Source organism: Hyperolius riggenbachi, chromosome 11 (genome assembly GCF_040937935.1).
Source record: "Hyperolius riggenbachi isolate aHypRig1 chromosome 11, aHypRig1.pri, whole genome shotgun sequence".
Classification (NCBI taxonomy): domain Eukaryota; kingdom Metazoa; phylum Chordata; class Amphibia; order Anura; family Hyperoliidae; genus Hyperolius; species Hyperolius riggenbachi.
The window spans coordinates 113536299-113560829 of NC_090656.1; the positions used below are offsets into that span (position 1 = coordinate 113536299).

The following is a 24531-nucleotide window of genomic DNA, read 5'->3' on the forward strand; positions in this document are numbered from 1 at the left end:
AAGGCCAAGGAACAGTCCGTAAGGATCCCATTCCATTCCACTATGAATTGCTCAGAATACAATGTTGTGGGTACCTTTTTGATGCGAAGTCCCCTAGGTATATTTTTTTCAGCTACATATTGCTTTAATGTGGTCAAATCCCACCAAACCTTGGTCTTCTTCTCAATGAGAGACTCCAATTGTGCAAAGGATGTCCTCAAACCTATTTCTGGTTCAATGTCCCCGACATACGGATGCCTTGAAAACACGGCTGCGAACTTCTGACATCTGGTGGAATCATAGGCTAAGTCCCCCAAACCTATGAGATGTTTATCTGTCTCACCTGCTCTTATGACTTCGGATTCACAGTTATCGGCAGAAACAATAGGCTCCTGGTTTAAGGAGGTTGCCGTTTTCATTTGTCTTGCGATCTCCACAGCAGAAGGCCACTGCCATGTAGCCTCCTGCTCCTGCTGCAACAATGTGTGCTCGGCAGGCTGGCTATCAGAAACAGGAGGGGAGGCCTCATGGACCTGTGATATCGCTGTCTGAGAAACAGACTCCACAAGAGTCATATCTTTCTCCCTCCTGTCATTCTCAGATGTCTCCTCGCTGCGCATGCCTCCAGACTTATCTGCTGATCCCATTGGCTAGAAAACGTACCTGAATCATACCAAAAGTTCACTTCCGGGTTTTGATTTTCTCTACTTCTGGGGCACAGATCGATGCACACCACGTCAGGCACAGCAAGTTCCAGGCGGGCTGTCTGCTGCATAGGCACACTGCAACATAGGCCCAGCAACATAGGCCCATTGCAAGCCACATCACCCATCCACTACAGCATGGCTACTGGAAGCTACACCACTCACTACTTCAGTGTGGAGGACCTGATAGTGGTTGTCGAAGAACACCCTCAGCTCTTTGATAAGGGGCACCCAGACTATCCGAACCACAACAAGGCCTGAAAAAAACAACCACCACTGAAACCATCTCCCTTCTCCATTGTCCATTTTCCATACGTTTTTCATTCATACTGTAAAGGAACAGAACGTATGCGAAATGGTTGTAAAGCATGAACAAAACGTATCAAACGGAACGGAGAACGGATCCGTTTTCTCGGATCCGTTCCGGATCAGGTGCAACGTGAACCAGGCCTGAGAGTATAAGCACCACTGGATGGGTGATCTGGCCTAGGGGGGCTCATATAGTTACACTTGGCAGTATACAGGTATAACTGTTATCTTGTTCCTTCCCTCATCCTAGGAACGGTGTTCTTTGCTGGGAGGTAATGGAGCGTTAACACTAATGATCTTGTTACAGAGGTGTGCATGGTTGGGGTGGAGGCGGTATCGTGCTGCGTTCCAAACTTCCATCAATGTTTATTCAGTCCCGTGTTCTGTCTGTGCTTGTTGCTGACATTAGCAAGCCTGTGAGGCAGGAAATGTGCGCTCTGCAAACAAGTACAGGGAGCAAGGTGTGCAGCTCTCTGACAGTCTGTGCTTCACCGATAGCTTCTTCTGAAGTTGAGAACACTCTTGACTGTTTTTGTGCGGGTTTTCTGCAATGAAAGGCAGAGAACTGTTAATCAATGGGCTAGTTCACACGTAATATGATTTTTGCATGCAGAAAAAAAAACTGACATTCTGTATGATGACTGCGCATTTTGTCAGTTTTCTCTATCAATTACATCAGCTGCTGCAAAAAAATGTGCATGTTTTCCTGCATAGAAACACACTTAGCCGTGGTGGTAAGCAGATCCCCACACAGGCCTAGCGAGGGCATGTTAGGGCCCGTTTCCACTAGAGCGAATCCGCATGCGTTGTCCGCATGCGGATTCGCATAACCAATACAAGTGGATGGCCCTGTTTCCACTTGTCTGTTTTCTTCAGCGTTTTTCTGTGCAGGATTTTTCTGCACGGCAGAGCCCGCAGAATTCGCCTGCATGTGGAATGCAGGCGAATCGCAGGCAATGTATTTAATAGGGAAATCGCATGCGATTTCGCATTGAAAGTAATGTAAATTGACACAGGCAGTGACATGGTTAAAATCGTATATACCCTGCCTATGCGAAATCGCGGCAAAAAACTCATGCGGAATCGCACCCGCATGCGATTTCGTCAGCGGTGATATGTGGCGATTCCGCACCGCAATAGTGTAAACGAGCCCATAAAGTTTTTAGTGCAGACATCTTACATGTTTTAGTGCGTTTACTTTGTTGTGAGTTTTCACTATTACGAAAAACGTACAATTTTACTTTAATATTTTTCTAATTCAAAACCAATAAAAAAGTAAATTAAAAAAAAAAAAAGAAACGTACAATTTTAAATGTAATATTAACTCTCCACTGTCTCTTTTAAAGTCCGTTATGGTATAAAGGTAAAATGCTTGAAATGAAATAAATAACAAAAAAATCTTGTTCAGCAGCAGGTTAAAGAGAAACTGTAGTGAAAATAACCTCATGAATAAAATTGCATATTTTTTTACAATATTCAATGATAAATGATTTAGTCGGTGTTTGCCCATTGTAAAGTCTTCACTAGCCCTGATTCACATTCTGACATGTTATCATAGGTGGTGGCATCTTTAGTCCTGTCAGGTGATCTCTGCAGAATATTTGTTTAGCTCCCCTTTCCACTAGCCGCCGTGCGTCCTATGAGATGCGCGGCATTTCCTGGTCTGCGAGTACGCAGCCGAATCCCAGAAGCCGCGCAATGCAAAGCTATGGGATTCGCTGCCACTTGCATGAAAACTGACAGCAATGTCATCTGAATCGATAAGGCAAGGAATTCAGACGGCGACAGCATTATTCCCTATGACACAATTTCCCCTGCGCGATCTGCCTGTAGGGAAACTCTGTGCGCATTCGGACCGATTTCCGCGCTAGTGGAAATGGGCCCTTACTGAGAGTTCTATAGCCAGTAGAAAATATACCTGGTCTCCCAGAATGCTGTTCAGGTGAAAATTCCGCATCTAAGCATCACTAAGAGGGCAGGGCTACCAATATACAGCAATGTATAGATATAGGAAATGTTTGATGCTGAAACCAGTTAAAATTACCATAAAAGTGGGCATCTTGAATAATTTGCTGCATTCTACTATATGTCACTACAGTGTCTCTTTAAGGCTAGCTTCAATCTAGTGTCAAATACTGCCAATTCTCAATAATGCATTTCTAATAGAGACATTTTTGTGACAGTGTTCAGGTAAGGAAAGGTGGAAAGGTTTTATAATGGGCAAACACTGACTAGATAATCTTTAAATTAATATTGTGAAAAAAAAAAAAAAAAAATCAATTATACTCAAGAATTCACTGCAATTACTCTTTGTTCTGAAGGAAGAGCTCTTTATCTCGATTCTTTCTGAAATCACATATTGTACCTCACAACACCCCAAATTTGTTATCCTTTTCTAAAGTGAATGGGAGCCGCATTTACGACAGATACTTTCCCAAGGAGAGGGAAGGCTCTGGGTCCTATAGAGCCTTCCCTCTCCTCTCCTGGTCCCCTTGTTCCAGTGCTGGCTCGCCCAGTAGCAGTATTTGACTAATTTAGTTAATTAACGCTTTACCTGGCCGAAGGAGGCTTCAGAAGTCTTCAGAGAGCCCGAGTGCTCCTGAAGAAGGGTGGTCCTGTACTGCGCCTGCGCAAGCACGCTCACGCCTGTGCATTATGGAGCCGCACGTCTTCGGGATGACACGGCTCCCGAAGACTTCCAAATACCCTTTCGTGGGGGATTGAAACGGGGAGGGGGGGGAGCCGGCACAGGATAGAGGGCACCGAGAGAGGAGACGGAAGGCTCTATATGACCCAGAGCCTTCCCTCTCCTTAGGTAAGTATTTGCTTCATTTTTTTTAGAATGCGGTTCCCATTCACTTTAAGGCTCATTTTGCAAGTTATCATTGTGATGTCTGTACAAATGACTGCGATATGCCCCAGTTAACTCTGGAAAACGAAATAAAACTTAAAAAAAAAAAAGTCCTACATAGTGTAAATGGCCATTTTACACCATCCTTTATTCAGCGCTTTTGATTTTGAGTTTCTTTAAACTATGGGTACATTTCAGCCGATGTCAGAGAACCATGTATGTGTGAGCTGTGCACCTAGCAGACGTGTACATGTTTAGGAAGTAGTCTGGGGGAGTGCAGGAAGACCAAGTCTTCCATCTGCTGATGGACTGTGACACCCAGAGAGTTGTAGCAGCTACAGTAAGATCTGTATTGCTACAGGTTATTGCTGGGGTGACACAAGGGTCAGCACCTGCTGTGGGTAATGTTAGCAGGACAGTTTCTGCAGATTTGTTGCTCCTGTGTAATTCGCTGTGAAATGGCTTGAGGAATGGGTGCTTGTTTGGTGTTCCTGCAACATGTAACTCTGAAGGTTGAAAGGTGTGTTAATAATTCAGGATTGGGAAATGCTAGAAAGCCTTATGTGTGTATTCTGGATTAACTGTGCAGAAGCATCTTTCTGTGACCATTAAAGTGCACCCAAATACTAAACTGGTCCTCTTGTCTTCAGTGTCTGAATGCTGAGATCTGACTGGTACAGCCTAGTGCCCCTCCAGCATGTAAACAATGATAATGTCATTCTCTGCCTACCCAACAGAGCTATGCAGGAGGCGGAGCTTCTAGTGCCTAGGCTTCTTGATTATGTGACCTAATACTGCTGGGCCTTCTTCCACTGTAGATCACAAGCACTGCAATCATTCAATCACTTTTTTTTTTTTTCTTTTATTATCTTTGCTTTTGCGATCTGAGAAAAATTGATATTCTCATAAGAAGCTTTTTCCATGCAGTTTTGTGTGCGTTCACATTGAAGTAACACAAATGTAATGGGTACGTACACTCAGAACTTCCTCTCTGCTCTAAAATATAAGCAACAGCATAATAGCATTAAAAGAAAAACATTTGTTACAGCTGATAAAATATTCTGCAATGTCTACTTCCTGCTTTTAGGCGGATCGCTCAAACTCTCTCTTATCACGCGAACGACAGTCTGTACACACGCCCGATTTAGCGGTCGAACGACTGAACAACGGGTCGTTCAAACGACCCGTCCGCAAAAAACGGACGTGTGTATGGACCTATAGGGTTAACATCCTGTGTTGACAGATTAGCTGCTTTGCCGTGGCAGCAGAGATTCCTTAGCTGACAACAGCTGAGAGATCAGAGTTGTGATTAGTCACAGATGAGGGGAAATTAAACAGGCTAAACTCTCTAAATGCCTACAGGGTACATTTCTGTTTTGTTTCTGTCCTGTGCAAGCGTTCAGGTCCACTTTATAGCACACCCGAACTGAGAGGGATATGGAGGCTGACAATGCAGATTGCCTGGCTGTTCTGCTGATCCACTGCTTCTAATACTTATAGCCATAGACCCTGAACAAGCATGCAGCAGATCTGGTGTTTCTGACTGAAGTCTGACTGGCTTAGCCACATTCTTATTTTAGGTGTGGGATTCAGACACTTCTGAAGCCCAAGCAGTAAGCAGGACAGCCTGTAATCTGGCATTGTTTTTAAAAGGAAATAAATATGGCAGCCACGATACCCCTCTCGGGAGGGCAGGTTCTGATCAAAACCTGTCACTGCCAACATGAAAATGGATGTTAAAGTTTAGCTATAAAATAGGTTAGCTCAGTTGGTGCAGAGGGAAGCTTCAGAGGGATCACTTGCCTAAGGGTCAGGCTAGGTGCACGCTAGACATAAATGTGGGCCATTTTCCAGAACAGAGACAAGCAGATAATGTCAGCAGGATCCTATGTTCTCTATAGGAGCTATTCAGACATGTCCATTATTTATCTATTTTTTAACTTTATCTAGAAATGTTCAAAATAAACACGTCAGTTTCTTTATTTGCTATTATCTCTAGTGCTGTAGTGTAAAATCTTGCATGACGTGACTAGTTGCTGCATACACTACATATGCTGTCGGACACGATGAGTGTCTATAGAGATGTGCTACATCCGTTCTCACTAGTGCTTTGTCAAAAATATGAATAATCCACCCCAAACCCCGCCCAAATTAAGTGTCCCTTGCTGTCTTGTGTCAAAATCCATAATATAATGGTCACTTATGGATACAAAAATGTATATGGCTGGATCTACCGCATCCGCTGTGACTGTACACTGGAGTGGATCTAAGCTGAAGTACCGCATACAGTGCTGGGTAGGAATATATATGGAGAATGCAGACCGGACCCCTGACTCCAGACATAAACGGCGCAGGAAATTTGGGCACACCATGTGAATTACGGCTATGGCGGCGCTCAGACAGTAATTTGGGCGATGTCAAGAAATGGAGCTCAAATTACTATAAAAACCGCGGAATTTGGCCGCCAGCAATAGTCCACGGCGGCCTGGAGGGGGTATAGTAATTAACATCGCCGGAGCGTTTGCAAGAGCAGGGTTAGCTGTTTTTCACATGTACATTACATGTATACCCCCTGACCACCATCAGGCCCTAAGCAAGCACCTAGGTCACCTCAGGTTACCTCAGGTTATCCAGTGATGTGCAGTTACTGGGGAAATATTACACATTCTTCACACGCTGTCTGAGCCGGGTTTTGTAGGCCAAAACACCTCTGTCTGTGTGCACAACATTCTCAGTGGATTCACAACAGATCTACAGGGAATGTACAGTAGCACTGTGTAATCCTGATTAAATTATACAAATGCTAAGCCAACATGTAATAATATATCAAATTAATTGGTTTCATGAGCCAAGTTTTTACATTCATGTGGAATTAGCCCTACAGCTGGCAACAGTTAAACATGTTTACATCCAAATGAACTTGTATAAACCTATTATGGCCCAAATAAAATGAAGATGCTTCTGGTAACGTACTATAATCCAGACCGAAATGATATATAAATGTCAGGTTGCGTAATAGCACAACTGGACTTCCCACTGCTAGTAAAACTGGCTTGGCTGGATCCTTACAGCACAGACGTATTATGTTGTGGTTGTTATCTGTGTATTGTATTTTTCCAATATAATTTACATTTATTTGTAGTCAGTCGGGACCCGATTTCTGGCTAGGCCACAAAGGCCCAGGCCTTGGGTGGCTACAGCCCATGGGGCACCTGGACATGAAGCATGGGTTGCAGTGTTCTCCCCAGAATTTGTTTACAGCCGGGTGGCATGAAATAGTAGCCTGGTGGGGCGAGATGAAAATGCAGGGTAACTCTGCTTACAGCATAGGAGGAGGTGAGGAGCTGAGCCGATGACAGCCGGGTGGTCACCAAATCTAGCCGGGTGGAGCACCCGGCTAAAAGAGCCTGGGGAGAACACTGGGTTGCTATGAATGCTATATGAAAGGGAGAGCTGCAGATTGGGAGCATTACATGAAAGGGGAAGCTAATGCCCAATCGAGCGCTTTATGAAAGAGAGAGGCTACAGTACATGGAAGAGGGGGCTGCACATGGAAGGGGAGGGGGCACTACTGAACATGGTAAGGGAGCCCTAACATGCTTGGTCTAGGGGCAGTGAAGGAATAAATCCAGCCTTGGTCAAAGTTGGTACATTTTCACCCAACTCAGACTTCAGCTCTAGACTCCCAACAGTTGGTTCCGTTTCCCCAGCCTTGGAAAGAAGGCGTGGCCTAGGGCAGAAGATGCTTCAGTATATCTGGAAAGCCAGCATAGTGCAGTGCTGTAATGAATGGGAACATTCTATTCAGGGATGACTGACCTTTCCATAGATAATCTTCAGAGCTGACACTCATGGGAGTATCCGACCTGTTAGATGGAGACTGTTGGTAGATTGCGTTAGTTTGTCTGGTGCAGCGACCATTATTTTTGGCATTGATAGACTTGGGTAAAACTTCAGCTATTCCTAGTACGTGGTTTACATTTTTGCTTTCTTTCTTAAATTTTAATAATTAAACGCCACTGTGCTAAAGGGAGCCTGTCTTTTGACAAGTATGCTTGCTGCTAGGACCCTTATCTACTGAAAGATATTTTTTTTTTCTGTTCTACACCAAGCATTTTTTATCTGTGTGTTTCAGTGTGATTTTCATGCAGATGGATATTTTTATAGTACCACAGCATGAAAACTAAGAGAGCACAAGAAAATCGCTTGCTGCTGTTCTCTCTGGCTGCCCCGTTCACTTATACTACTGCACAGACGCACAACGCTCCGAGGTGCGCGATGGGGTGTGTGAAAAAAAGCACGGCCGGCTAGTATACTAAGGGTTATTGCAAGAGAACAAAGCAGCCGGAGAAGATGGTAAGGGACCCCACGCACCTCATGGGGCAGGAGAAAGCTCAGGTAAGTATAAATACAGCCATACATGCCATCTCAGGTTCCTTAAAGGGTCATTTCAGCTTTGTTGTATAGCTTAAAAGACAGTGTGGTTTCTAAACTGCAAATATAACATAATGATGCTAGCTTATAAAGTAAGCTATATAACTAAAAATGAAAATCAGACTCATAGAATCTTTGCTACCAATGTTCTATTCATTATCCAAACTACACATTTTATCGTTGCTAATATTAGTGCTGTGGGACATATTGGCACAAAATACAGTACATTCAATATAGGAATAATATGGTGCATATACTTGTCACAGTAACTCGGGTCATGTGCTATGTATTGCTACATTGATTAGTAATCTTTGAATAAATGATGGAGATAGCCCAGGGTTATCCTTCATAACTGCATCATCCTACTATAAGGTTGTTTCACTCACTGCAGAGTGAGAAGTGAGCAGTCAGAGATCCAGTCACAGTGATTCAGCAGGAGGTTTGGCCCCTGTGATGTGCAGTGTTGAATGGTGTCTGGATGCATGCAGCTCTGTGTATGTTATGTGAGTCTTGCTCCATCTATACCACATAATTATATCATGTCCTCTGTGTGGAGGAAGACTTGTGTGTGCTGTTTCCTTCCTGTGTGGCCGGCACTCTTGCCACCTCCTCGCTTGCCCACTTTAGAGTGGTGACGTCACAACCCCTGTGCCAGTCTGTGCCCTGTTACCCACCCTTGTGTGTCTGACTTGTCAGACGGTGCCCATCTGTTTCCTGTGTGTGTTTTGTGCTCTGGTATGAATAACATGCCTGGGCAGTGCCCCCTTCTCCTCACCCTCCCCCTGTCTCCAGGATTCACGGGTAGCTCTGGGATTCCTTTTAAGGCAAAGACTCCTCCATGAGAACGAGAGTATCGGGAAGCAATACTGGCAAGGGTTTCTGCTCTTTTAACTCTGCTTGTGCCAGTATTGTAGATCTGAGGTATATGAAGGAGCTGGCAGCTCTACAAAAGTCTACAACTTTTTCCTCTGACATGTTGGTTTTTACATGCAGGGTTCCTGTGAGTGCCATCTACCTGTCAAGGTTGATACATTGATCATATAGGATTATTTAAAGTGACCATTTCACAAGTAATGGTCTTTTTCCACGATAGAGGGACTTAAAGTGAACCTTAAGTCAGGAAAAAAAAATTAGTTTTACTCACCTGGGGCTTCTACCAGCCCCCTGCAGCAATCCTGTGCCCTCGCAGCCACTCACTAATCCTCTGGTCCCCCTGCCAGCTAGTTTCATTTTTGCCGACAGGACTGGCCACGCGTAGCTTTTTCTGCATTCCCAAATGCAATTAGCGCTTTTGCGAGCCGCAACGCGTACAAAAATATGCGTTGCCGCATATCTATACGTTCGTAATGCGGCAACGCGTAATTTTGTACGTGTTGCGGCCCGCAATAGCGCTAATTGCAGTCGGGAATGCGGAAAAAGCTACGCGTGGCCAGTTCTGTCGGCGAAAATGAAACTAGCTGGCAGCGGGGGACCAGAGGATTTGTGAGTGGCTGCGAGGGCACAGGACTGCTGCAGGGGGCTGGTAGAAGCCCCAGGTGAGTAAAACTCTTTTTTTCTGACTTAAGGTTCACTTTAAAGTGAACCCAAGACACAGATGTTTCCTTGTTCCCATAAGGGGTACATAAACACACACAGACGTTTCTTCATTAGATGACAGGAGGCTCTTCTCCAGCCTTCAAACACACCACAGACATACACTTGCTGCAGGCAGCAATCTTTTCAGAGTTCAGTCTGTGCCCTGCCCCCTTACAACCTGAACAGAATGATGTTGTGGTGCTAAGCAGCCACTCCTCCTGCTGTTATCTACTTTTAACAAACGATTGCTTTAGTGCACATAACCATATTTTTATATTGGGATTTTTTTTCCGACAGAAGAATAACATTTAGGCACTGAGATTACTAAGCTGGCAGATGGAATAAATATGCTTTATCCGTTCCTGGAGATGAGCCCTGTACACACATATGAGGCATGTCACCTGGCAGTGATTGGGATCCGATTCCTCAGGCGACATTGCAGGGCTGAGGCTGTTGAGATGTTGCTAGCCTGCATTCTATTGCTTTATGGGGGAGGAGAGCCGATGGAACAGCATGGGAGGAGCATGTCACAGGGGGAGGGGCAAGAGGGGAGAGCAATGCTCTCTCAGCCAGCCCTCGGCCGAATAGATGCCTCAGGCTGAAAACTGACATCAAATGCGATTAGATTATCTTCAGAAGTGATCATTATCCGTCACCTTGGCATCAGTACACAGCTATAGTCTAGTAAAATGAGCCGCACAGCTGCTGTATGGCCTTTAATCCTTCAGAGGACATCCTTTTTCCTCTGCTTTTATGATGTCTGATGGGGCAAAGCAAATAATCGTGTTTAAAGGGAACCTAAACTGAGAGGGATATGGATGTTTCCTTTTAAACAATACCAGTTGCCTGGCAGTCCTGCTGATCTCTTTGGCTGCAGCAGTGGCTGAATCACAAACCTGAAACAAGCATGCAGCTAATCCAGTCAGAGCAAGAAGTTTTAAACCAGGATGATACCATTTATTGGCTAACTAAAAAATGAATAAAAATAAGTAAGCTTTCGGCCTTTCAGCCTTCGTCTGGCTTATATCCTGTTAGTTTGCAAACTGATGGTACAGACAGCCAAAAAGGCCGAAAGCTTGCTTATTTTTATTCATTTTTTAGTTAGCCAATAAATGGTATCATCCTGGTTTAAAACTTCTTGCTTTTACTGATGGCTAACACGGTACAATACCCTACTGCTAATCCAGTCAGAGCACCTGATCTGCATGCTTGTTCAGGGGCTGTGGCTGAAAGTATTAGAGACACAGGATCAGCAGGAGAGTCAGGGAACTGATATTATTTTAAAAGGGAAAAATGCATATCCTTCTCAGTTTAGGTTCCCTTTAAGGTAAATATTATAGACCACCAGCAGATTGTCAACAATAGTTATCATGCAAGCTGCTAAATATTCGTTCTTCCTGATTGCGTGTCTGGCTGCTATAAGTAATTTATCGGGCAGGATAAACCTGATACAAGCATACGGTTAAGGTGCCTACATGCAAAAATTATTGTCCCATGCAGGGATTGGGACTCTGTAATTGGGATGCTGTACAGGCGTGTCATTAGGTATGGCCTACCGACTTTCTGTTGCTTTATAGAGGGGAGGAGGGACAGCACACAAAGGAGTGGCTTCCAGCATACCTGCATCCCTCACTATCCTTGCAGTGGGCACCACTGTTCCCAAACATCCCTCCCCTAATATACTCACAGGGACACCCTGTATCCAGAGTGCTGTAAGAACATCACAGAAGATTTGGATGCAGCCAGCGCCACCATAGGCCATAATAGGTATTACGGCTATAGTGGAATTCAGTGAGTACCGTGCCCAAATTACTATAAAAACACTGTAATTGCGTCTTTCCCTACTATCCGCGGCGACATGGAGGGGGGATAGTAATTAGCACTGCCGGGACTTGTGGAGGAGCAGGGTGAGGTGTTTATTGGCTTTACCTTGCGCCCAAATCTCCTGGCGGCTGATTCATACGTATACCGTGTATCCTAGGTGCCATGACAGTGCAGTGTGGTGGTCATCCTTCACCACTGATTGGCTGTGAAGCCTGACTATTGTAGCTGCTGACTATTCCCACCCCCGATATACCAGCCGGGAGGAGTAATGGCTTCATGAGTGAGGGGTGTGGCAATACAGAAGCAATGTTTTCTCAGATGTAGTGTGAGGAGTTGCAGGAAGAGCTGAAATGGCCCAGAGAGGACTCCAGCATACATGGCTGACTGCCCTTGGTAGGTATTCCACAACCGCAAAATTGATGACCCCTGTAAGGCAATATGGGGGTGGGGTTAGGTTTGTTATGTTAACTTATTTGGAGGGAGGGCAATTTAAGCCCAAAAAAATGAATACATGGGGTTTGTAGAGCAAAATAAATCTTGTTTCATAAATGTAGTCCCATCCTGAAGCTAAGAAGGCAGCCAGTGCTAGCTCCGCTCATCACTGAGCAATTCATGGTATTCTTGACAGGTAAGCAACCTTACCTCTCCACCTTTATGACAACCATCAGCCTCAGCCATAAAGGGTTATTTATCCTCCGAAATTGTAAAGGAAGTCTAAAGAAACGGTTTGAGGTACAAACTTTATTTTATGGTGTTCATTAATGCAAATGGTGCTGATTAACCTTCTCCTTCAATAGCTGTCCTTGTTACACAGTGCTGACCCAATTCTCCATCTTTTCTGTAGAAAATCCAAGGCAAAGCCAAATGGTAAGAAGCCGGCCTCAGAAGAGAAGAAGCTATACCTGGAACCTGAGTACACCCGTGTCCGCGTCACAGACTTTGAATTCAAGCAACTAGTGACATTACCGCAGGAGATCGACCTCAACGAGTGGCTGGCCAGCAACAGTAAGGCTTCACATTTCTCACAGTGGGAGAGCGCTATCACAACAATTACACAAAGGTTGAGGGATATTCCTCCTGTGGTAGAGAGAGAGAGAGCACTGTAGGGAATTTAAATATGTCATAAAAACAAAGAGCAGTAAACCTTTCTTTAAACATTTAATTTGTATTTATTTTTTTCAGCTTTTTGCTTTGGCCAGCTGAGGCCATATATTACTGCACAGGAAGCAGATCATGTAGCTTCCTGTCTGTGTCTTATTTTGGTGTGCACCAGGCCTTACTGGACAAGCTTAGTAAGGCCTGGTGCACACCAAAATAAGCTAGCAGATCCGCAAAATGCTAGCAGATTTTGAAACGCTTTTTGTTATTTTTCTGTAGCGTTTCAGCTAGCGTTTTTTGTGAAGCGTTTTTGGTGTAGTAGATTTCAGATATTGTTACAATAAAGCTGTTACTGAACAGCTTCTGTAACAAAAACGCCTGCAAAACCGCGCTGAACTGGCGTTTTTCAGAGCGGTTTGCGTTTTTCCTATACTTAACATTGAGGCAGAAACACATCCACAATCCAAAAAATGCCTCACCCCGGGAGTGTGCTTTTCTGCAAAACGCCTCCCGCTCTGGTGTGAACCACCCCATTGAGATACATTGACCAAGCGTATCCGCGGCTGCAGAAATGCTGAAAAAGCCGCTCGGTGTGCACCAGCCCTAAGACTAGTCCCATGAAGAGCTTCATACCCCCACCTGGTTCCTTCCTCAGGGATAACATGTAATAGTGCAAGGTAATGTACTGTGCATAAATCTCCTTGTGTTCACTAGCAATGTCCATGATCATTCACTTTAATTGGGTGCTTCCTACTTCCAGGATAACACCCATATGAGGCATTCATGATGTAGTTATCTGAAATAGACGGTTCTAATTTGGGTAAGTAACGGCTTCATTGACCATCAGCCATTGTTTTAGGTAAATGTTGCTTTTTACGTATATGGTAGATTCATTTAATTTAATGGGGAGGGGTTATTTTATTTTTTTGGTCAGTTGTTAATGGAATATATTAAGGTGAATACAAGGAGAGGTGTATACAACATCTTATCTTACACATTTATACGTGATACCTGGGAAAGAAAAATAAACCGCATCTTATGTCTGGACTGTAAACTATTCAATCCAGGGTATGTAGATCAAGCAAAGATTGGTGAGAAGCACATCCAGCCTATGGAGCAGAGTGTGTAGAGCAGCAGTACACCAATGAGATCATCATTGTGGTCTCTGTGCATGTAGGGAAGCCTCCATGACTGTTTCTCATTGTGCCTGCCTGAGGTCTGCTATGCAAGAATTCTCATGATGCTAACTCAAGGATAGCTGAATAATAATCATTGATTGATGAATGGATAGATGAAACATATATATATATTATACAGTACATGTTTGTTTTTTTGTTTTTTTTAATGGATACAGAGAAATTTGAAAACAGAGCGAAAATAATAAAGAAGATTATTGAACTGTCTGATTTAGTTAACAATTCACAAATTAATAGGGGGAGTAAATCATTACAGCGATGGAGATTATGCAAAAGATGTGATAAACCAAGAAAGAAATTGGAGTAGTTTGTAATAACTTCCAAATTAGAATAACAAGAGCAACAACATTAAAATTAAAGCAGGAAAAGGAGAATATTGAAATCTTGTTGCCGCGGATGCAAACTGGCGGGGCGCTTACTCTAAGTATGAGCACAACTTCTAATACAAATACATTTACTGTTTATGTGACTGGGTTTGCCCAGAGTACAGCTGTCAGGAAGGGTCCACGTTGGAGGTTATCGCACCCAGTTTCCCCGCATGCAGAATCGCACCAGATGTGACAGCCCATGTTAATAAATGGGCTTGTCCACATCAAAATGTAGTTACTGCAGGCAAAAAAAAATGGTGCCAGCAGTATAATATGGCTTCCGGTGTGCAATTCTAACAGCTGACTGTCTGCTGACTTTGTGAAATGCACGTTAAACGCGCCATGGAAGAGATAAATTTTCTGCGGTGAACAGCAGCAATGCAAGTGTGGTCCCAGCCTAAGGGCTGTATACGCACTGGATGCTGCACCGGACTTAAGGTGGCCATACACACACCGATTTTTTTTTTCCATTGAATTCCCAGCAGATATGATCACTCTGAATCTGACGGGAATTAATTATTTTAAATGATGCATCAATCTTGACCAAAAATTGATCAAAAGTATCAATCGGAATGGATAGAATACCTAGGTCATTTGGGGTGGGGCAGGAGCAGTGGTAGGTCGATAGACCATAGTGTTGCATTGCAACAATAAGTGCTACACTGTGGCTTGATTGATTAAAAATCGATATGTTGTCTTTCTGAAAGAAATCGATTGTTTTGGAACATTGGGTGGAAATCTATAAGCGCTTACTGCTGATCTCAATTGGCAGATGTCAGGCCCAGATTTACCTTACCATGCCTATATACACAGATGTCTTGGCACCTTAGACTTCTCTTTCCATGAACCTACAAACTCCTGACGAAAGGCAGTGCAAGTGTGCTGGCTGTCCCAGCTGCCTCTCTTCCTTTACCTCCATTGCTCTCCTTAGTATCAGGTAACCAGAAATACCCTCAACATTACGTAGCTAGAAGTGCCCCCAGGTATTGGGTAGCTAGAGGAACCTCAGTATTAAGTAGCTAGAGGTGCCCCTGACTGAATGGAGATCTTGTCAGTGGAATGATGAGCAGGTTTGGTAACATCTCCTTTCCACTCTCATCAGGACCCTACATAGGCAAGGAGGGAGGGAGTGAGCTGCCTTTCTATCATCTGGCGCCTATAGGCACATGCTTACAGCACCTTTATGGTAAATCTGACCCTGGCAGATGTGACTCCTGTTTTAGCTACAGCCCAGAGACTGGGAAGGGTAAATGTGAGGAGGGGATGCAGCTGGATAGAACAGGGAACGCAGACAGTCTTACTAATAGTTTCAGAGAAATCACTCCAGGGCTGCTTTGAAACAGCATTATTTACCTTTCACATGTCACATACAAAACCAGAAAGCAAATACAAATACATAGGGTCCATTTACAAAACTTCTCATAAATGACTTATTTATCACCTAATTGATAAAAAATAACCTTTCAGCACATTTACAAGCAAAATAATCACTCAAGTAAGTTGTTTCTGATTAACGTCATTTCAATATTACCTTTCTTACCTGATTTATATTACCGTATTTTTCGGAATATAAGACGCTCCGGACTATAAGACGCACCTAGGTTTAGAGGGCAAAAACCAGGGAAAGATATAGATGTACTAAACCTGATGCGTCTATGGTCCAGGGGCATCTTGTAGATGTTTTCCTCCTGTCCCCCAGGGTGTCCTTCTCCTGTCTCAGTGGGTATCATTCTCCTGTCCCCCTTGTGGCCTCCTCCTGCCCCTTCCCCCTGTGGCTTCCTCCTGTCCCACTTGTGGCCTCTCTTGTCCCCCCTTGTGGCCTCTCTTGTCCCCCCTTGTGGCCTCCTCCTGTCCCCCCCCCCCTCTGGCCTCCTCCTGACCCCTGTTGTGGCTTCCTCCTGCCCCCATTGTGGCCTTCTCATGTCCCCCCTTGTAGCCTCCTCCTGACCAACTTTGTGGTTTCCTGCTATCCCCAATGTGTCCTGCCCGTCCTCCTTCTGTGCCTCATTGTGCCCTCTTCATGGCCTCCTCTTGTCCCCTTGTGGTCTCCAACTGTGCCCTCTTGAGTCATCTCTGTCTCCCTTTGTGGTGTCCCTCTTGATGTCCACCTCAAGTACCCCTTTGTGGCCTTCCCCCATTACCGCGGGAATCACTCACCTGACTTGACCATGCCCGTGGTGATCTGCCGTCCTGGGTCCTCTGTGTGCCTGGCATCCTCCTCCAGTCTTCCACTCCCCCTGCAACTTCCTGGTCGCGTCATTACAGACGTCGCGTCTGTAATGACACGACCAGGAAGTACCAGCACTAGAGAGAAGGCGAGAGAGACAAGCGGCTGATCTCGCGGGCTCCAAGGACGAGGTGAGTGGTGCCCGCGGCTGCAACACCCGCCGCTGCCTTATTGCTTTGCAAGGGGAGCGAAAACTGCACCGCACACACTGCAGTCCCGCCCGGTACCAATCCCCAGGAACCGATCGCGGAGCCCTGTAAAAGGGGGACAACAGTGCCGCTCAGAGCCCTGCAATGCTGACAGGCTGGCTGCCCGACACTGCCGCAGACACATTTACACGCCACTTGCACAGGCTGCCCGACACTGCCGCCAGACACCTGCATACACAGGTGACATTTCTGTACGATTTTTTCATTCCTTGGAATATAAGACAGTGACTTTTCCCCCCCTCTTTTGGGGGAGGAAAAGTGCGTCTTATATTCCGAAAAATACGGTATATTTTTGCTCTTTGGGAACTTAAAAAAGTAACATAGATAAGGTGAAAAAGCTTTGTGAATCCTGCCCAATGTGATTATGGGCTTATCATGGCTCAAGGTGTTTTGCTTAGAATGCTCTTTCTTTGACTTGTTCTTCTTTTTTTCAGTTACCACTTTTTTCAACCACATCAACCTTCAGTACAGCACCATCTCAGAGTTCTGCACAGGGGAGACTTGCCAGACCATGGCTGCCTGCAACACGTAAGTGCCGTCACATTTCTGTGTATGTTCCTCTCAGCAGCAAACCAAGGCATCCCTGCTCTCCTGAGCAACATCTCCGCTTCTGGGAGTGCCGCACCTTTGTTATAAATACTTCGGTTCACCATGTATCTTGTAGCGTAGCTCCTCTGATTTTATGTTACTCTACTCCTGCATACAAAGTGTATATGTGTGGCTCAGGATTCCCCTGCACTTCGTTCTGCAATGATGTGATATTTACATTCTTTTATTGCAATGAGGTAAACTGGTTCTCCAGGAATTGGGCAGTTAGGCAGCTCCACGGAGGTGACCACTATAGTGATGTACACAAAATAAACCTCTGTTTGTTCTTCACAGTGCTATTGTAGTGCCTCATCTTCTCTCCTCCTCTGTCTCTTACTGTGCTGGCCAGGTGTTATTTTGAAACCTTATGACACATTCCCCTGTACAGCCTTATGGGCGAGAGGCTTGTCCTGGATTACAAGGGTTACTAGACCCTACTTGTTGGTCCAGAGCAAGTACAGGAAAGATGATCAAGTGACCATGCTAATTACAGTAAAGGCATTCATGTGTTGGGGTTTGTTTGGTTTTTCTGAGGTTTTGTGGTGTGATTTTGCATATTTGCTTTATTGGCAACACACAATACAATAAAATATTCCATTTTATGGCAATTAGATACAAACAGCTGGACATTTTTTTTAATGCTTTTCAAAATTACCAAAACCCTTAGAATCCCCATGTGGAGATGGACTAGCCCAAAACCTGTCTGTTATGTCAGATTTTAAAGGACCACTATAGCGAGAAAAAAAACAACCAGTTTAAATCTGACAGAACTAACAGGTTTTGATTAGTCCATCTCCTCATGGGGGATTCTCAGGGTTTTCCTTATGCTCAAAAGCATTTTTTGAACAGCAGTTGCCAAGTCTAACCGCTAAAATATTAAGATACTATCCAGCCTCCCTAGTCCCTTGCACACTATTTTGGCAGTTATACTTAAAGGGAAGGTTCAAGCAAAATAAAAAAATGAGTTTCAATTACCTGGGGCTTCTACCAAACACATGCAGCCATCCTTTGGCCTCGTAGTCACTCACTGCTGCTCCAGTCCCCTGCTGGCAGCTTGCCGACCTCTGAGGTCGGCAGGCCGCATTGCGTTAATTTTTTACGTATTCCCGCTAGTGCAGGAACATTAACACATACATTTTTACGCATTACTGGTTCAATGCGTACATTTTTTACGCATTGAACCAGTAATGCGTAAAAATGTATGTGTTAATGTTCCTGCACCCTTTAAGGGTTCACACTCGGAACGCAAATTGTGATTTTGTGTTCCCAAATTACGTGATTTTGCCGCAATTTGCGTTTGTGATTCTCATTCAATGGAATGAGAATCGCATTACAATCGCCCCCAAAATGCTACATGCAGCATGTTTGCGATTTATGCAAATCCCAAACGCTGCTGTGAGAATGATCGCAAAGGGATACACTAGTAACAGCGCTTTGCTGATCACCGGTGGTCAGCAAAGTGCTAAAAAAGTGCACAAGAGATATATATATATATATATATATATATATATATATATATATATATATATATATATATATATATATATATATATATATATATATATATACCCTTTAGCCTCCTGGGCGGTAACCCCGAGCTACGGTTGGGGCAAAAAAACACAGCTCAGAGCAGTAACCCCGACCTGTACTCGGAGGAGCTACTGGAGGCTCTATGCAGAGCAATGTGTGCAGCGGGCGTTTCAACTCGCCTCCCGGGGGATCCTGACGTTGGCCGCCATTCTTCTTCCGCTCCTCCGAGGCTCTGCTTCCCCCTGGTGAGATGGCCGTCTGTCGTCATGATGGCAGCCAGCAATCTCACTACAGGGTTACAGCACCACCCGGAGGATAGAGGGAAAACTGCAGCGCTGGATCCCAGCGAGGTGAGTGAGTGTTGGGCTGCTGCAGATCTCCCTAGCAGCATGATTTTTTTTTTCCAGGTTTTAGGGTCTGTAAGCATGCAAAAAATTGCACCTCTTTTAGACCCTAAAATCTGGAAAGAATCATAACGCCAAGGCGGTTAAAACAAGCTGGAGGACAGTTTATAAAGTCTTACAGCCTCCCTCCTGATGATAATGGGGATGCCAAAGGAGCACTTTTTTAAAGAGGTACCATAAACAGGCAGATTACTTGTAAAACCTGTAGACAGTGATGTATAAATGAACTGCCCAGTTTTTATTATTCTCATTATGCATGTGCATAGTGCTGGCAAGTGTTCTGTAGCATTTCATAGAAAACACTGAACAGTAAGTGCTCCACAATGGGGCTCACAATTTAATTTTCTTACCACAATCTAGGGCCAGTTTTGGTGGAATGCAATTATCCCGTATTTCGGTTTTTTTTTGTGGGAGGAGCATATGGAGAAAACCACATAAAAAACAGGGAAGATATACCGTATACAAAATCCATGTAGATGGTGTCCTGGCCTGGGTTTGAAAATAGGAATCTAGTGCTGCAATATGAGTACTAACCACGTAGCCACCGTTCTGTCCTACAGCTAGTAAAGAAAACCTGTAGTTAGGGGAACGTCTGTCTCTCCAGGAAATTGTAGCTACATGGGCTCTGCTGATCCAATAGTTTAACAGCTTGTCTCTGAAACAAATTTGCATAGCCAGGGTTTCTGACTGTTGTGCTTGTTGCAGGCTAGGGATTTAGCTTACGGAAACTGCCAAGCAAGTCTTCCTTCCAGACTGAGACGTGCTCTGTGGTGTGTTTGTGTTTCAATTAGTAGGGATAGCTTCCATAGATACACCCAGCGCCACCTCCCTGATCACATATCAGCATTGCATTGGACCAGAGGCTAGCTTGATCAGGTGGGCAGGAAGATTTGAGGCCATTTCTCAGGAAGCCACACCCTCCTGTTCTTACACTGGGTAGAAAGGGGTGTAGATTTAAAGGGCGTGGCCCTGTCAACCCACTTGACTATGAGGTAGCCTGTTCTCCAGTGAGGCAGCTAGTGTAGAGTTAGGTGGCCAGGAGGGAGATGTAGCATCAGACACCATTTCGGTCAAAATCCTTCACTAGGAAGAGCAGACTGCATTTGGATCTGCAGTAGCTTTTTGCATATATTTTTACCAAAAGTAAACAGGAACGCTGGTGAGTAAATATAGTCGATCAGAATTCCATTCTGTATGGACATTTAATTCAGATTGTATGCAGCTTGGTATTGGGTCAGTCCAAATCACCAAGAATTGCATGGGATTGGCCCAATACCAAGTCTCATACAGTTTGCATTGAATTTGCATGCAAGCCAGAATGACTAGCATGAATGCTTAGTAATGAGGTGGCAAATAATACAGCCTCATCCTTTGGTGGGCACTGTGGCGAGTGTGACGTTGGTCTATCGGAAGGGCAGGTAGCGTCTATGGGAAGGGCAGGTAGCAGTCACTGGTATCTCCGTATGGCTGCTAGGTTGCCTGGATGCTGACAATGGCAGATCATGCACCTATTTACTGTGTGTGTTATTCCTCCCTGTTACAGACAATACTACTGGTATGATGAGCGGGGGAAGAAGATAAAGTGCACAGCACCGCAGTACATTGACTTTGTAATGAGTTCTGTACAGAAATTGGTGACAGACGAGGATGTCTTCCCCACCAAATACGGTGAGTGGTCACTCTGAGGACGAGAACATTTAGGTTCACTTATGGATATAGAGATATATATATAGCTACGATATAGATACAATGGGGAATCCGGGACGTACTTTCTGTCCAGCAGGAAATTTGTCACTGGAAAACGGGCATGCGAGTGGCACGTGGGGGGGGGGGGGTTTGGGGAGCGGCGCTCTGCATATGACCCTGTCGGCGATCTCTTCCGCAGGGTCATATGAATACTTTTTGGGGGTGCGCCATAGCACCATAACGCTTGCCTCCCATGTAAAACTGGCCTCAATCTTTTGAAATGCAGCATTGGATGTTTCTTAAAACCATAGCTCAAAAATTTCTACCATAATACCCTCTCACGTTGCCAAAATCACAATCCCTGTGCATAGCTCAAACATTTCTACTGAATTCTATCCTCTCACATTGCCAAATCCCCAATCCCTGTGCATAGCTCATGTTATTTTAAACATTTCATGTACCATAAGCCAAACAAAATGGAGGTTTTGGCAGATTGTGGTGTTCAAAACCTTGGTGTACTTTTCTATGCCTATAGAGGTGGGACACCAGTCTGTAGGACAGTTGGGGGGAACCTACCAGTGAATAGTAGATGGAGAGTATGGAGAATCCATAGAAACTCTAGAGAAGCTGGGTGTATCTAGTGTTCTGCTCATAGTATCTTTTCCATGATGTTTCATTGTGTCTTGTGTTTGTGCTTATTCTACAGGCAGGGAATTTCCCAGCTCCTTTGACTCATTGGTGAAAAAAATCTGCAGATACCTATTCCATGTTGTCGCTCACATTTATTCAGCTCATTTCAAAGAGATAGTCGCCATGGAGCTACACGGACACTTAAACACTCTGTTTATTCACTTCCTCCTGTTTGTGCGGGAGTTTAATCTACTGGACCCCAAGGAGACCGCCATCCTGGACGACCTGTCTGAAATGCTCTTCTCGGAGGACAGCAGGGAGGCAGCAGGGGCCACAGGAGGGCCACAGAACCATGTGAAGGAGAGATGAGTCCTCCCCCACAATGTCCCACTTCCTATCCTTCTACAGCCCCCTCCCAGCGTGCCCTGACCCCTATAAGAGAGCTGGCTGAGCTTCCAGCTCAAAGCACAGGGGAAACGGGGTTATAGGAACTGCGCTGCCAGTTTTGGAGGTGGGGAGGGCCCTGCCTGTATTGCCCCAGCCTGAAGGGGAGCAGACCTCGCTCTCATCTTTAGCAGGACGTTGCACCGAGTATCACCTTATTTTTATTTGTGTCTTGAGGATTTTTTCTTTGTGTTTTTCCCCTCTTTACCTTCAGTTTTTTTCTGATTCTTTTTTCCATCTCGCACTCTCCCCTCCCCCTACTTTTATTTTCCTTTCTTTTCTGTCCCCTCTCTTTTTCTTTTATGGGTGGCACTGCCGTTACTGGCCTAATTCTATTATCCTAATAAAAGAAAATATTTGCATTTTCTATTTTATTTTGCTGTGGCTTTGGAGGAATGTTAGAGGCACCTGAGTGGGGGGTGAGACCCGGGTGGAATGAGCCACCTGAGTGGAGAAGAGGCCGTGCAGCCCCCCCCGCTCTGGAATGATTTGAGACTTCTGCGTCGTCACCTGCCGTGGTCATCCCTTCTCCCCCCCCCCCCCCCCCCCCTCTCTATATGTGTTCTGGAGGAATGCTGGGTGCTCGCCCCCCTCTGCGGGGTGGAATAATAATGTTGGCTTCTTTTTAGTTTATCTGGTAAATAATGATAATAATATTAATAATAAAACAGATTCTATCAGCCTGTTGAGTTCATGTTGTTTTGCATTGCTAGAAAATATACTTCTAGAATAAATGTGATGGAATCCCAGGCACAATTTAACCACTTGATGTTTCTAGTACAGTATATCTACGCCCCTAAAAACTCCATATAAGCCTCAGGGGCGCAGATATACGTACTCCGCTGCGACCGCCACTGTACGCACTTTCACGCTCGTTCTCACCGCCACCAGTTAACCCAGAGATCAATAAATGGGAATACGCCTGCAGTCATTTGTATACACTGTAAATTACACTTGCAAGTATTTGTTCCTGTTTGCGTACTGAAAGCACACACAGGAAGCTAATGACTGAGGACATCTTGTGGCCAAATAGTAAAATTACACAGACCCATATTGCTTTCAATAAAGAGACCTACGTATAATTTAAAACGAACTCCTTACCTCCCACACTCTCCCATAAATACCCAAATAAACTTTTGCATGAAAAAAAAAAATACAATAAGAAAACCCCCAAAAACAAATAGTTAACTTAGGGACTGAACTTTTTTAATATGTATTTCAAGAGGGTATATTACTGTTTTTTTTTTTTTTGTAAATTATGAGCTCGTAAATAGTGATGGATGCAAAACTGAAATTCACCTTTTTTTCCAAATAAAATATTGGCGCCATACATTGTGATAGGGACAACATTTAAATGGTGTAATAACCGGGACAAATGGGCACATGTGGGTTTTAATCATGGTAGCATGTATTATTTTAAAACCATAATGGCCGAAAACAGACAAATAATTTTTTTTCTTAATATTCCTGTTAAAATGCATTTAGAAAAAAATAATTCTTAGCAAAATGTACCACCCAAAAAAAGCCTAATTGGTGGCGGAAAAAACAAGATATAGATCATTTTGTTGTGATAGGTAGTGATAAAGTTATTGGCGAATAAATGGGAGGAGCACTGAAATGTGAAAATTGCTCGGATGCATAATGTGAAAATACACTGAAGGTTGAAGTGGTAAAGAATAAAGCCAAGACACGACATAGAACATTTATATTTTGCTTTTCTCCAGGTGGACTCAAAGGGCCTTAGCTGCAGCCACAAGGAGTGCGTTCTGTAGGCGGTAGCAGTGTTGGGGAGTCTTGCTTAAGATCTCCTTACTGAGTAGGTATTGGCTTACTGAATGGGAAGAGCCGAGATTTGAACGCGGGTTTCTTGTGACAGAGGCACTGCTCTTAAATGGAATAAAAAAACATGAAGATACTGCTGCACACCTCACCGCTGGAAGAGAAGCAGATCAGAGGGAACCAGAGAAAGCCTTCCTTGGGAGGACAGAGAAAAGATCACCTGGCTGGGTGGTGTAATGGTTATAGGGACGCTTAAGTCAAATACAAAAAAAAAATAAAATTTTTTTTTAACTTACCTGAGGCTTCTTCCAGCCCCTGGACTCGTACTGTGCTCACGATGTCCTCTTGACTCCATCTGGCCAACAGTGGCGACCCCCGCAAAGCTGGCTGGTCGGCGGCTACTGTGCATGCGTGGCCCCGAGCCATGCGCACCATGATTGCCATGTGTAGTAGCGATTTCTGCATACTGCACATATGCGTAGGGTGCGTACGGCTCAGGGCCACAGATGCGCAGTAGCAGTCTACTCGCTTCAAACGGCCAGCAGAGATAATCAGTAGGACATTGTGGGCCCAGTAGTCCAGGGGCTGGAAAAAGCTCTAGGTAAGTTATAAAAAAAAAAAAAAAAAATATATATATATTTTTATTTGACTTCAGCGTCCCTATAACCATTACATCCAGCCAGGTCAGCCAGGTGA

The 24531-nt window shown here is 44.5% G+C and overlaps 1 protein-coding gene across 2 annotated transcripts in view; it reads left to right on the forward strand.

Moving 5' to 3' along the window:
• The window catches only part of MOB2 (MOB kinase activator 2), a 100269-nt gene extending 77533 nt beyond the window's left edge, over positions 1 to 22736 (forward strand). For both annotated transcript variants that reach the window (XM_068261592.1, XM_068261591.1), the window contains exons 2-5: positions 12521 to 12681; positions 17209 to 17302; positions 20840 to 20964; positions 21689 to 22736. In XM_068261592.1, the coding sequence (XP_068117693.1) occupies positions 12521 to 12681; positions 17209 to 17302; positions 20840 to 20964; positions 21689 to 21981 (673 nt within the window). In that variant the 3' untranslated portion in view covers positions 21982 to 22736. The remainder of the gene's footprint in view (positions 1 to 12520; positions 12682 to 17208; positions 17303 to 20839; positions 20965 to 21688) is intronic.
• The last annotated feature ends 1795 nt before the right edge of the window (positions 22737 to 24531 follow it).